The 13,136-nt window shown below is 38.6% G+C and overlaps 1 protein-coding gene across 1 annotated transcript in view; it reads left to right on the top strand.

The window, feature by feature from the left end:
- The first annotated feature begins 6,896 nt into the window (after positions 1-6,896).
- Positions 6,897-13,136, top strand: part of LOC135477110 (DNA replication ATP-dependent helicase/nuclease DNA2-like) — a 30,207-nt gene continuing 23,967 nt past the window's right edge. The window contains exons 1-9 of the mRNA XM_064757264.1: positions 6,897-6,929; positions 7,403-7,480; positions 8,312-8,356; positions 8,834-10,212; positions 10,481-10,573; positions 11,141-11,218; positions 11,479-11,643; positions 12,415-12,439; positions 12,865-12,927. Of these exons, the coding sequence (XP_064613334.1) occupies positions 6,897-6,929; positions 7,403-7,480; positions 8,312-8,356; positions 8,834-10,212; positions 10,481-10,573; positions 11,141-11,218; positions 11,479-11,643; positions 12,415-12,439; positions 12,865-12,927 (1,959 nt within the window). The remainder of the gene's footprint in view (positions 6,930-7,402; positions 7,481-8,311; positions 8,357-8,833; positions 10,213-10,480; positions 10,574-11,140; positions 11,219-11,478; positions 11,644-12,414; positions 12,440-12,864; positions 12,928-13,136) is intronic.

Below are 13,136 nucleotides of genomic sequence, written 5' to 3'. Positions count from 1 at the left end.
TTTGTCTGCTGATTTTTCATGTGATGGAATTCTTTGAACATGAAGCTATTAGGCCTATATCAAGCAATCAAATTCCTCAACACATAAGCCTTATCGCCGTTGTGAAAGTACAAAGTATGAATCGAGTTTCGTCGTCATAGGACTGAAAACTTGTTGTTAATTACAACGTAAAACCACAAGCAATACATAGATGCTAGGTAAACAGGCGCCTAGTACCTGTGACTTGTCAAAGGTACTAGGCGCATGGTTCACTCCGGGAACTCCGGTTTTTCTCCACCTCTAAAAATGACTTACATGGTATTAGTTTAAAAAAATCTTGAGGACGGCTTTCAACGACAATAATCACATGTGGTGTCTTTGGTGCATGTTTTAGCGATGCAGCAGTAAAAATATTTCAGCAAAGAGACCGATGAGCCTTTTATGAAGATCACATCTTCTTATGACCTGTCTTGTTGAAAGCGACGTTAAAACCTAAGCAAATAATACAGTTCAGCTCTACTCACGACCAGGTGAATGTGCAATCACTGTTCGCAATAAAACCAATTAACCGGCGCAATTGATGTAAATAAAGGGAAAGTACTCATTTATACTCGAACAGTTTGCCTATGGTGTTTACTTCTAACGTGCACCTGGGAACTTTTGTGAGATTATATGAATTATACAATGACTACAATCTAGGTCACAAGGGTTTAAACTTGCAATTAGTCTAGCAAGGATACTCGATATGATAATACGATTTCTTTAATTTAACGAAATTTAACAATATGCCTAGGTTTCTGGTGTTCCCTGGCAGAGTTCAGACACTTCGCGTCTTTGAAATTCCATAGGTATAGTCATGTTATTTTATGGACTTTGAAATGAAACCTCCGTGAAATGAAAGAACTGTCAATTTAGATTCAAAGGCGGGCGGTATTGACATCGTTTGTGCATTATATAATCCAAAACATCGAAATTCATTAGCATTTGCTGCACACCAACAAGAAAAACCAACATGCACTAACCAGGGGGTGGTTGTTCAAAAGTGTATAATGAGTTCACATTCATTTTATTCTTGATACCAATCTTATTGTAATCCAAAAAGTATTTGAGCTTTAGCTAAGACTAAAGTTAATGTCTAGCCTAATACACTTTTAAACATCTGGGCCCGGTTGTTTCAGAAGTGTTTTAGCATTTAAGCCCTGTAATAGCTTAACTATGGACTAAAGTCCCATGAGGTCTGTATTAGGACAAGACTCATATTAAGATTTAAGACAGCTTTAACTTTTAATACACTTTTGAACATGACCCATGCACCTTCTTAACTCACATCAAGAACTAATCAAAAATCTATAATAAAAACAAAACGGAGCGCAAAATATTTGAGGAACTGTCACTAAAAGTGCGAGTTATAACCTGTAATACCAGTCTAGGGATCCTAACTAAAGCTGTGTCTTACATACTGAACTCGTCTTTTTGACCGCTATTCATTATTCAGAGCTCGGTGTGTCAGCTTACGTATTAAACTGTCCATGCTGTACGGTGTGAAATATTCTGTCTAAGCTATCACCACCTCTCGTTACAAACTGACTCCTTTGAAAGAGTCCCACGAACATCTCTTAGAATGAATTCGAGTGACCTCCATTTTTCATTTTAAGCCTTAAAGAGTATGAGTATAGGTATTAATATTCGACAAAAAAAAGAACATGAATTTTTAACATTTTGTGTATATTATACAAAGAAAAACTGGCAACTAGTATGTAGCCTATGTTACGTTGTATGGTGATTATACAGATGAATGATCCATGTTATGTTTTCTATAAATCAGCTGTAAGAGCCATACAGGGGAAAAGATTTACACAAAAGACTTACGCATTCATGAATCGCTGTTACATGTTTATACACACCAAATGTATACATTCGAAACGTTTAGGTAAATTCGTCTCGTCTAGCTGCAGCGACGCTTTCCGGGCTTATATATAGAGGCCATTACAAAGGCACTATTCAAGACCTCTCAGATGTTACATACATGTGCTTTTAAGTACTGATCGTTTTGACATTTTTGTTTACATACTTGTGGGCTACCCGCAAAAGCCTAGATATTTGTACTGATTTATACCAACACACAGTCTGTAACTTTATGCTGTAATACAAACTGATTCACGTCTTGTGTATCTATATTTACCTATGTTTACTTTTTGGGAGGTGGGGGTGTGGAGCTGTCTGGCTTGACTGGTTAAAGCGCTGGCTCACTACATTGGTGTTTACGCTCTGTATTCAATTAAGAGTTGGGAGAGGGGCTCCGTGGCCGAGGTGCTTTAGCGTGCCAGCGCGGCGCAATGACCCATGAGCCTCTCACCAACGCGGTGGCTGTCAGTTCAAGCCCAGCTTATGTTGGCTTCCTCTCCTGCCGTGGGAAGGTCTACCCGGCAGTCTGGGGATGATCACGGGTTTCCCCTGGGCTCAGCCGGGTTTCCTCTCACCATAATGCTGGGCGCCGTTGTTTAAGTGAAATATTCTTTCACTTCACTTGAGCACGGCGTAAACACCAATCAAATAAATAAATAAATCAAGTAAGAACGTTTACGTATATGAAAGCGATTAATCTCAAGATTCTATGGAGAAGGGCAGAAGTAAGGAGCTACCACAAAGTACCTGCATGAGAAACTTTCTGATCCATAAAAGTCGTCATCGAAGCACGCAGTGTATGATGACTGGATTCGACCCTGTGACCTCAACCTATCAAGGGGCAGTACATATGTATGTATGCAAGCTTGGGCTTTTTATGCATGCTTTGTAATCAACAATGTTTCAGCCATATGACGACGAGTAGTCGTTGGATGTACATTTGACACGGCGAGTTCATACTGCTACAAAGTGCTACCGCCACTGAAGGACCATGCCGAAGACACCATTCAAACATGACACTCCACCCAGTGGCTATTCTGCGCCAAGCGAGTCAGCAACAACTACCATTTTTAAAGTCTTTTCAAGGTGTCCTGATTGGAGGCGGGCGCTCTATAACAATTAGGCCACTGAAGCAGGTGTCGGTTTGTGCAGCGAGGACTTAGATGTAATAAAAGTGTATATAATTATGTATTTCCATGCTATACGTCAATGCAGCATCCATTTCCACACGTGTGTTTCTCCGTAGCAGAGTGGTTAGCGTGCTAGCGCAGCACAATGACTCACAAGCCTCTCAGCAATGTGGTCGCTGTGAGTTCAACTCCAGCTTGTACCGGTTTTCTCTCCCACAGTACGTCCAAAGGTCTGACAGCAACTTTCGGAAGGCCGTGGCCTTCCCCCCGTTTCCTGACAACATAATGCTGGTGGCTGTCGTATTTAGTGAAAAATATCTGAGAACGGTGTAAAACACCAAACACTCAAATAAATAAATTACTATAGATACATATGACACACAGGATGTGAGTTCATCACATTTTGGGGCAGGGATTTTCAAGATTTCAAGAGAAAGTCTGAGTGATGTGTCTGTGTCATGTTCAACACAATTTCCTGTTAGTCTAAACTGGAACTAACTTATATTATATTATGGTCCCAGGTCTAAAAAAAAAAATCATGTTGAATTAAAAGAATATGTGTGCTGTGTTTAACAGAATAATCTGCTGCTGTAACAGAATACATTCCAGCATCACGCCTATAACATACAACATGACTTTCTGATACATTTAACAGATTATTTTTGAGAGCAATAAACGGTGAAAGTATCTACTGTAATAAGACTTGAATGTTTAACATTTCCTCGGGTCCCCTTCCGATGGTCATCCGGTGTCGATAACTACGTGATGGGAACGAAACAGTCAAAATAACTTATTCGTCAATAGACAAACTTGAAAACAGTAACCTTAACAATACCATTACTTATTTTTTTATGTCAATGACGTCACCATGCTTTTCTACGCCTTTTTACTCCATCTTCAATAAAATTCTTGTCAAACAAATTGTTGAACTGAATGAATTGTACTATATTTTACAAAATTCTAGACAAACGTCTAATGCTTTACAGTAACCAAGCTTGAAACATCCTATTATATTAGGCCTACGGGCCGCCTGAAAGTGTAGCCTACACTGTACACGATTTTATTTAAAGATATAAGTACGCAGGTATGGAGATTAATAAGCATGCAAGTTAGAAATTGTGAATGGTGAAAATGTACTGTATTACATACATATTACTTACAGTTTAAGTGAAGTTCACTTAGGCCTATAGTTATCCCCTTAATGTCGAGTTGAAGCTGTTAACCTGTGAGAAAATCCATTAACACAAGTTCTTTTTTTCTTTCTAATTTCCCTTGAGTCTAGAAAGTAGCATTTGAAAATTTCCACCTTTTGTAACCCTAAAAAAAACCGCCCTTTGCTTTGCGTATTTCTGAATGGCTGAGTACATGCGCGTGCATACAAGTGACGAAATATAGACATCTTAATTGATTGACATATACGCTATAACTCCATGGCTTTGGCAATCGGCAGAATTAAGATGTATTGTAAGCGAGTTCCAGAAGCGTGAGACATGCATGCATGCATGAGGAATATATTTGTTTAAGGTGGACAACAGAACACCTGCTTATGTATTTTCGTCAAAATTCAGTGCACCGGAATAGGGAAATGAAAGAGTATTTATTTATTTATTTATTTGATTGGTGTTTTACGCCGTACTCAAGAATATTTCACTTATACGACGGCGGCCAGCATTATGGTGGGAGGAAACCGGGCAGAACTCAGGGGAAACCCACGACCTTCCGCAGGTTGCTGGCAGACCTTCCCACGTACGGCAGGAGAGGAAGCCAGCATGAGCTGGACTTGAACTCACAGCGACCGCATTGGTGAGAGATTCCAGGGTCATTGCGCTGCGCTAGCGCGCTAACCGACTGAGCCACGGAGGCCCCGAAATGAAAGAGTATATAATTCTCCTGTATGCGTATATTTAGTCCTCTCAAAGTGTTTCTTGTTCATAACATTTATGGTTGTTAGACAACATAGCCTATGTATGGTGTATTTCAGCTGTGATTTAATATAACGGTAGACTTTTGTCAGAACTATGTATCGGTAGGGCACTCCAGTAATGTTTCCAGCGGAAGGCGCCGAGCTTGACATAGGCCCCATATATTCAGAGACGGATTCACCCATTTTTATATTGCACGATGTGACCAAAATGTACCGAGTACCGGGTAAAAACCTTAAATTGTGACAAACATGCTTAAAAACAATTGAAGATGGAAAATAAGAAAACCGAAAACAAAGGGGAAAGTAATATTACATGGATACCGATTAATGAAATAACTATCAAGCAATATGAATGTTCGAAAGATTATTTTGAGGTTGTGGGTAAACTAACTAAAGCAATGTTCAAAGTTATCTCCCCTGTGCTCTTTTCTTCTGGAGATAGAAAACCACCTCGGAGAATTGGGCGGGAGTTCTTGACATCAACAATAGTTTGTAAGTTGCTGAAATAACTAAATATCCTCAAGTGGAAAATGAAAGAATGGCCGTATTTAACACGTGGTCGCAAATAAGACTGGTGCGAACGAACCGCCCAAAAAGTTCCGTTTTTGATTACCGACTGAAGTCCGAACTTGACGTCTGAGTAATACAATTACTCAATACCGTAACTGCACTGTTTCAGTGACAAAGTCAGTCGCTTGTTGTCAATGGCGAGTGAGCTAGTAACAATGGGGTGGAAGCTCAGAGTATATCGTGAATGATTGATTGAATGCGGCAATTTAGACATCAATCAAACTCTAATAATAATTGGCAGTGATTCAACACGCCGAATATGTCAAAAGATCATAGAGCTGTATTTCTGTTAAAAATTTTTGACATAGTTATTTTTCTGTTTGGACGGGCGGGGGCCGTTAACTAAGAATATAATCTTATAAACAACAGAAAGTATTTCAAACAAGGACGTTGTAATTTTTTACTCTTGAATTCTTTTCAAAATCAAATTTAGTTGGGGAAAAGACAAACACATCAACTTTTAGAAATTCTAGGTTTAATTCTAGGCTTTGTGGTGATGGTCATTGCCACAGGTCTAGGGGAAGGTGAGATCGCATATCACACTCAAGTGCTGGCAGCGATACATTAAAGTTATGCCTTAATTGCTTCTACATGTATTTTTAGTTACCCACATACTGTTTGGTCGTTGGCATGCCTTGATAAAACAAAAGCTGAAGATGAACATCAAAACTTCAACTCAACATTTTCCTCTAAGGCAGTGCTTGGCGTCGTTTTGACATGACTACCTCTACTATAAATAAACATTGAATTCTGACCCCTCCCCCAGAACAAGTGTTTCAGATATACAACATCGCTTACTGTTGGGGTTTTCTCTGTCCGTCATGAATTTCCATAGAATTGCAATGGCAAGATGGCATCTGACAATCTGGTATAGAGCAGCAGCTGGACTTTGTTGCAGGGGAATAGAATTCAGTGATTTCCAGTAGAAAAGTAAATGTACCAGTGTCAAACCTTGGCTTAATGTGGTGTAGGAAAACAAGTGTTGATATTTATCACTGGGTTTCTTTCTAACAAGGTAGACCCTAGAAAAAAACAGTATGTGGGTTTTACTAAGAATTTATACATGTAGGAACACTCAGAGCATTACTTCAAGATTGATGTAATGAACACTGCAATGTTAATATGGCCTCAGGACAGATTGGCTTTTTGTTAGCATATCTTTGTCATGTCTGCTGGTAGACAAATCATAAGCCCCAACCCCTTCCCCCATCTGCCTCAAGATGTAACAGTTATGGTTTCCCTACTCTTTCATCTTTTAATTGTAATGTAATTTTGTTTACAACTTCAAATGTTTGTTTCTATTATGATTTATTTATTTTATTTTTATATATTACAGGAAATAAGTAATAAACATGAGATAGCTTGAAGGACATAAGATTTTAGACATAATGGGAAAGCAGGTGAAGAAATCTGGAGGAAAGGTATGTAAGATTTCAGTAATTAACAAATCAGTAGTTAACCATTAATATATTAAGTGGCTGGCCAGACTTCATTCAGAGTGTGGCATTTTCACTTTTTTGAGTTATTCATAGTTTTGTGATGTCATAGCTGCTATGAGCCAATCATCAGCGTACTTTTTGGTCACGCAACTAGAGTACTGGAGGTGAAAAACAAACCAAATTTAACTCAGGTGAGATAGGCGTTGAAGAAGATTTTGCATAAAAACATAGCGCTTAGGTAAGAAATTCTTTTTGGAAAGGTTATCAGAATGTATCTAGCCTTCAAATGTGATAGTTTCAAAGTCCTGGAGGACAGTGTAGACTTTTGGTATCGGCAAAATCAGCATTTCACCCATTTAGCCACTTGCTATTTATCATCACCTTCCGCTCTTTGCGAGGAACCCGGGTGCTCGAAACTATGAATTGAGCAAGGTATGGTGTCTGGCATATTCTAGGACACCTGGCTAAACCTGTGCATGATCCATCCATTAAGGATTCTCTTGTTGGATCCGGGGGCCTCCGTGGCTCAGTTGGTTAGTGCGCTAGCACAGCGTAATGATCCAGGAACCTTTCACCAATGCAGTCACAGTGAGTTCAAGTCCAGCTCATGCTGGCTTCCTCTCAGGCCGTACGTGGTAAGGTCAGCCAGCAACTTGTGGATGATTATGGATTTCCCCGGTGTTCTGCCCGGTTTCCTCCCACCATAATACTGGGCGCCGTTGTATAAGTGAAATATTCTTGAGTACAGTGTAAAACACCGATCATATGAATAAATAAATAAATATGTCTTGTTGGATCCAATGCTGAGTGAGGTAATACTCAAGGTTGCAGATTGTTAATACTATAAGCACACACTCTATCCACCATACTCGCAGTGTCATGTCACTTCCATGTTGAGACATTTGACTTTCAGTTGTTGGATGGATGCACAGCATGCTAGTTCAACCTTGAAACAACCTCCAACATTTCACTTTTCCCATTTTTCTTGATGCCTTATTAAGTGGTTGACAGTTGTTGTAGCGCCTTATATGTTATTTTACATGAAGATCTCTTTTTTTGGATAACAAGTTGTCTTTCACTGAACTGACATTTACACATTGTAAACGCTCACATTTGGGAAAGTTTGTAAATTACTTTTGCCAAAAGCCAGTTTACTCCCGTGTTATTTCCTCCAAGAAAAATAACCTAAAAACACCAATCATTCAGTCATCCTTGGATAAATCTTAATTGAATCATAAGGTAATAAGCATTCCATAAAGAAAAAACAAAGACAGGTTACACTTAAACCTATTGATTTATATTTATATATATATATATATATATATATATATATATTTGTAATTTGTCATGTTTGTTTCCTTCAGAGGGAGGTTGTTGGCAGTCAGATGAAGATATCATCCTTCTTTGAGGTTAGTTTCTTGAATTGCCTATGCATGTACAGTTTGGTTCTGTCAGGAAAGGTGTTAAATTTTTAATTAGCTATATGGTAGCTATGTCAAAATAAATAAAGAGCTTCATTCTCTCAAACTAGTTCTCTGTTGAATGACCTCAATTGTTGCCCAAAAAGGTGAATTTTTAGAAGCAAATAAATGGCATAAAATTACTTTTGTCCAGTAAGATATTGTCCTACCTTCCAAACAAATCTCAAAAGACCTTTTTAAGGTCAACAGGGCTCTCAGAATCTGGTGATATGTACAATTTTGTTGTGGGCAAAATTGTAGGGTATTTACCATATTGTATTTAATATCTAACAAAACGTCTGCTGTGACACGAGGATGTGGGTTGACTGTGTAACTTAGCCAAATAAAGCACAGTATGTAGTGTACTTTATTTAAGCATGTTTCAGCCTCATACATTATTCACATGCTTAGCTTTTTTTGTTTCAGAATGGATCAACTAAAGAGAATAAGCCAAAGGACAGCCTTCTGTTTCGGCAGATTGGGGCAGGAGGGAGACAGAAAGCCTCTGGGAAAACAATTTTAGGAAAACCAGTCACAAAATCTGCTGAAGATGAGAGCACCATGACATGTGATGAACAGAAGAGAGTTAGTAAGGGAGAGAATTCAGACAGTGAGAGAAAGAATCCACACATCAAGGAACTTTCGCCAAAACAAACTCTAGTCATTCCTGAAACTCAGTGTCTGGATTCTACTTCCAAAGTGGACTCAGTTTCTGATGATACCTCAATTGTTGATAATGTGATCAGTGATGACAATGATGATAGTCTTATCCCAGACACACCTGAAATTCCAGCACCCAGTCGTCCGAAGCCATTTAATCGTAGTTTTCTTAGACCGATGACTCTCTTAACAAAGCAACCAGGACTGAAAACCCCGCCTAGTAAAGCAGAAGTAGAACAAATAAGGAGGCTGGCACAGCTTAAAAGAAAAAAGCCTCAATGTGCTGTGTCTGTGACATTTAACTCTTCTGAAAACGGAGGGAAGGTTTTGGTTAATGGAAATGAATATAGCTCAGGTAATTTATTAGAAAAACCTGATGTTGCATCACGGAGTCCAGAGTCGCAGAATGCTACGAGCAAGAGTCCCACGACTCCAGAGGAAAGAACGACGTCACGGAAACGATCGGCTGTTCCAGGAATTTCCCCTAGTCCAAAGCGTGCCTCAAATAAACCAATGAGATCTGGTGAAGCTTTGTCTCCGATTATTTTTAGAAAGACAACTTCTTCAGTTTCCAAAGGCACATGTCATGAAAGAAAATCAAGCACCCCCAAGGGAAGACAACACCAACTCTCCAGTAAGCAGGTGAAGAGGCTGAACTCTTATCAGTGCTCCATGCAGCGCAAAACAAATGTTATTGAGGACACGAGTATAACCTGCGCTGACGATGATGTTTTAGCTGACATTCTAGGAGAATTACATACGCAACTTAATAAAAGTGCGCCATCAAAAACGCATAAAACTGTGAAGAAAAACTCACCCAGAATCAAAAATGGAGAAACTGCTATTCGGAAGGATGTTACCTCATCTTTAGAGTGTAAAGATGATGTTTCCATGGAAACTATTCCCATGGTAACCAGTGAAACTGTTCCCAAGGTAACCAGTGACCATGTTGATAAAAGAATATCAAACAGTCCAAAGGCTATGAAGGGGAATGAGCTTCCTGACGATGAAATTCTTTCAAACAAAAATTTTGATGCGAATCCAGATAATGACTGTTCTATGGATGTGGCAGCCAATTTACCAACACAAAGTGAAGAACTGTGTGAAGAGTTCAATTCTCTCTCACCTTTCAAAGTCATGTCAAGGTACAGTGGCTTCTTTCATATATGGCTGTACATGTAGCTATGCATTCAAAATGTGGTTGAAATAGAATTTTAATTGTCTTCCAGATGACATTTGGTTTTTTAGTCTTTGCTTACCCTTCATCATGTTAAAATAATTCAAATTTTATGGTGAACAGAGTCAAATCTGCAGAGTGGCATCAAACTCATTGTTAACTAAATATAACCAGCGTTATCTTTCCAAGGTATAAAATATTAGAATTTTCTAACTTTAATTTTTGAAACAAAGCAGGTCGCAAGAGGAACCCATGTATGACCCCAGGTCCCTGACCCCACCTGCTGAGGAGTTTGGGCGCCATAGGGTCACCTCCGTTACTTTTGACAGGTATGTTTTCATCTAATTAACCTGAACAGGTGTAATATTCAAGATCAGCAGTTGGTGTTGTAAGTTTCTGTTTAGGGTTCAATCCCCAGTCTGGATTAAGCTTAAAACATTCAAAATTACTTGTAGAAATCTTCTTGGCAGGAATTACCTCGGTGAATGAAGTGTCAGCACCTACATGTGACCACAATGCAGAGGAGGAGTGGGTTTAGTCCTGGACGGGGAATTACATGTACTTGATTCCTCCTCTCCGAGGGGGCCATGGTGGCCATTTGCACAATTGTCCATACAACTTGTATTCCACAATTTTTATGTGCAAGTCTATATGTCCAAATTTTTTAAAGATTGTGAGGGACTTGCCTTTGGTAAGTCATTTAGCAATGGCACTAAGACTGGCAATCCATAAAATTGACCTTGATCATTTTACAAGCGGATAATTCATGGTATGGAATTAAACAACAGTGAAATAAAGAGATGAATAATTGTACTTTGCCTCGTATACAATGTTTTGTGCATATAGGCTACATGTCATGTAGAGATTAATTACCTCACTCTAACCTCTTTTTACAGTCAAAGGCAGGAGTTACTTCTTGGGGTTGAATCCAGCACTGATTGTATAAGAAGGATCTGTCACTTACAAGGTTTTTGGTAAAGTTGTATAATGCAGTCTTTTGTGTTTCCCAGTATGCAAATTGTGTTAGCTCAAGAACTACATGTACATGTAAGATGTCAGCTAACTTTCCCCTCCCCCACTCCCCTCAAAAGTGACAAGGTAAATACTTAAAATACTGCTGAATCAACTGCCTAATGTAAGTTTCATGAGGTTTATTTTGAAAGAAGCTACGTGTATTACTGTTAAATATAGATTTTTGCTAAATACGAATAAATAAACAAATGATGATTTCCAGGTGTGATACGAAGGTTCAGGAGGGTGACCTTGTCAATATTCTAGGTGTGACCTTTGACCCTGAAGGTCATTGTCATATCACAGACAGCCAGGGTCTCATCGTGGTCCATCCGGATCGTTTGATCTCTGGAACATCTGTAGTTTCCGGGGTGCAGTGTTTGCGCAGGTGAGTGGAATATTGTATGCTACGACAGCAAAGTGAATACCAAGTTAGTGCATAGGCAGCCATTTTGTTACGTTTTCCTTGGACAGGTATATATGATCTGAATTTGTCAAATTATTCTGCTTTTCCTGAACAGAGGGATAAACAATCGAGTCCAATTTGAGAGTTTAAAGCTGTGACATCATATTATAAAACATCACATGTGTGAGGGCCTCCATGGCCTAGCAATTGCAACTGTGAGTTCAAATCCGGCTTTTGTCAACTTCCTCTCTAGTCATACAGGGTAAGGTTTACCATCATCTTGTAGATGATCATGGGTTTCCCCTGGGATCTGCCTGGTTTCCTCCCATCATAATGCTGCTGGCGGTCGTATAAGTGAAATATTCTTGAGTATGGCCCAAAACCCCAATCAAATAAATGAATAAATAACATCACATATGCCATTTGGAATGCTCTGAAAGAAGTGGCCTGTAACTGCCTCTAAATATCTCTGGTCAGATGCTTATATTTTTGTTTTTCATTAGATAAGAAAGTGCAATAACATGACTAGTGTTATGACGAAACAAAATAGCTTTGTTTTGGGCTTAATATTTGGGTATTTTAGCCTTCAACAGGAAAGCTGAAACACCAAAACCACTTGTGTATTTACTTAAAACTGATCAGTGGAAGTACAGGTTTTTTGCAGAAGAGTAACAATCAATCAAACGATGAATTAAATGGATGAGTTCATATGAAGGATAAATTATGATATTTTTTTTTAACTTGTTTTTTCAGATCAGTGCTGAATGAAATATTCAAGGTAGGTTTTCTTTTATGAATGAACAGCAATATTTGTGTACAAAATTTTGTTGTGTGTTTTCCTTGTTCGTTGAGAGAAATCTAAAATGTTTATTACTTTAGGGCATGTTTGATAGACGTGTCATGAATTACAATACTAGAAATAAAAAATTTAATGTTATTGAAATAAAATGATATACATTACAGTGTTGATTGTAAGGCACTAAGTAAACAAGTAAATCAGGGTATTACAACAGGTAAAACATTGATCAAGCTTGAAGAGAATTAACATATCACAACAGGTAAACACAGATTAAATAAGGCAGTCAAGTTATCACAACAGGTAACATTTCAAGGTGTGATAAAGTCTTCATCAGCATGTTAGTTTTTAATGAGCTGTTAGATGAGCTAATTCTAACCGTTCTTGTTTGTTTTTTCTCTTTACAGGGTTGTGACAGCTCAAACATGTACATGTTGTATGGTAGTATCATCCACTCCTTCTTTCAAGAGGTGAGCTTTCTGGATGGAATGTTACCAAGTTACTTGATAAAAAAATCAACAAAACTATGCCCGGTGTAACGCAGTAAATTTTCAACATTTTAAGTTGGTGACTTACCTGTAGCTTTATGTAATAGACATGTTTTAGGTTATTTCGAAGTGATTTTGTGAAGAATTGGAGATGACTAGATGTCACTAGTCAACGAACCAGCCATGGTCTT

This window comes from Liolophura sinensis, chromosome 10 (assembly GCF_032854445.1).
Source record: "Liolophura sinensis isolate JHLJ2023 chromosome 10, CUHK_Ljap_v2, whole genome shotgun sequence".
Classification (NCBI taxonomy): domain Eukaryota; kingdom Metazoa; phylum Mollusca; class Polyplacophora; order Chitonida; family Chitonidae; genus Liolophura; species Liolophura sinensis.
Note: the sequence above shows the minus strand (reverse complement) of the source record. Positions and strands in the feature narration are given on the sequence as shown.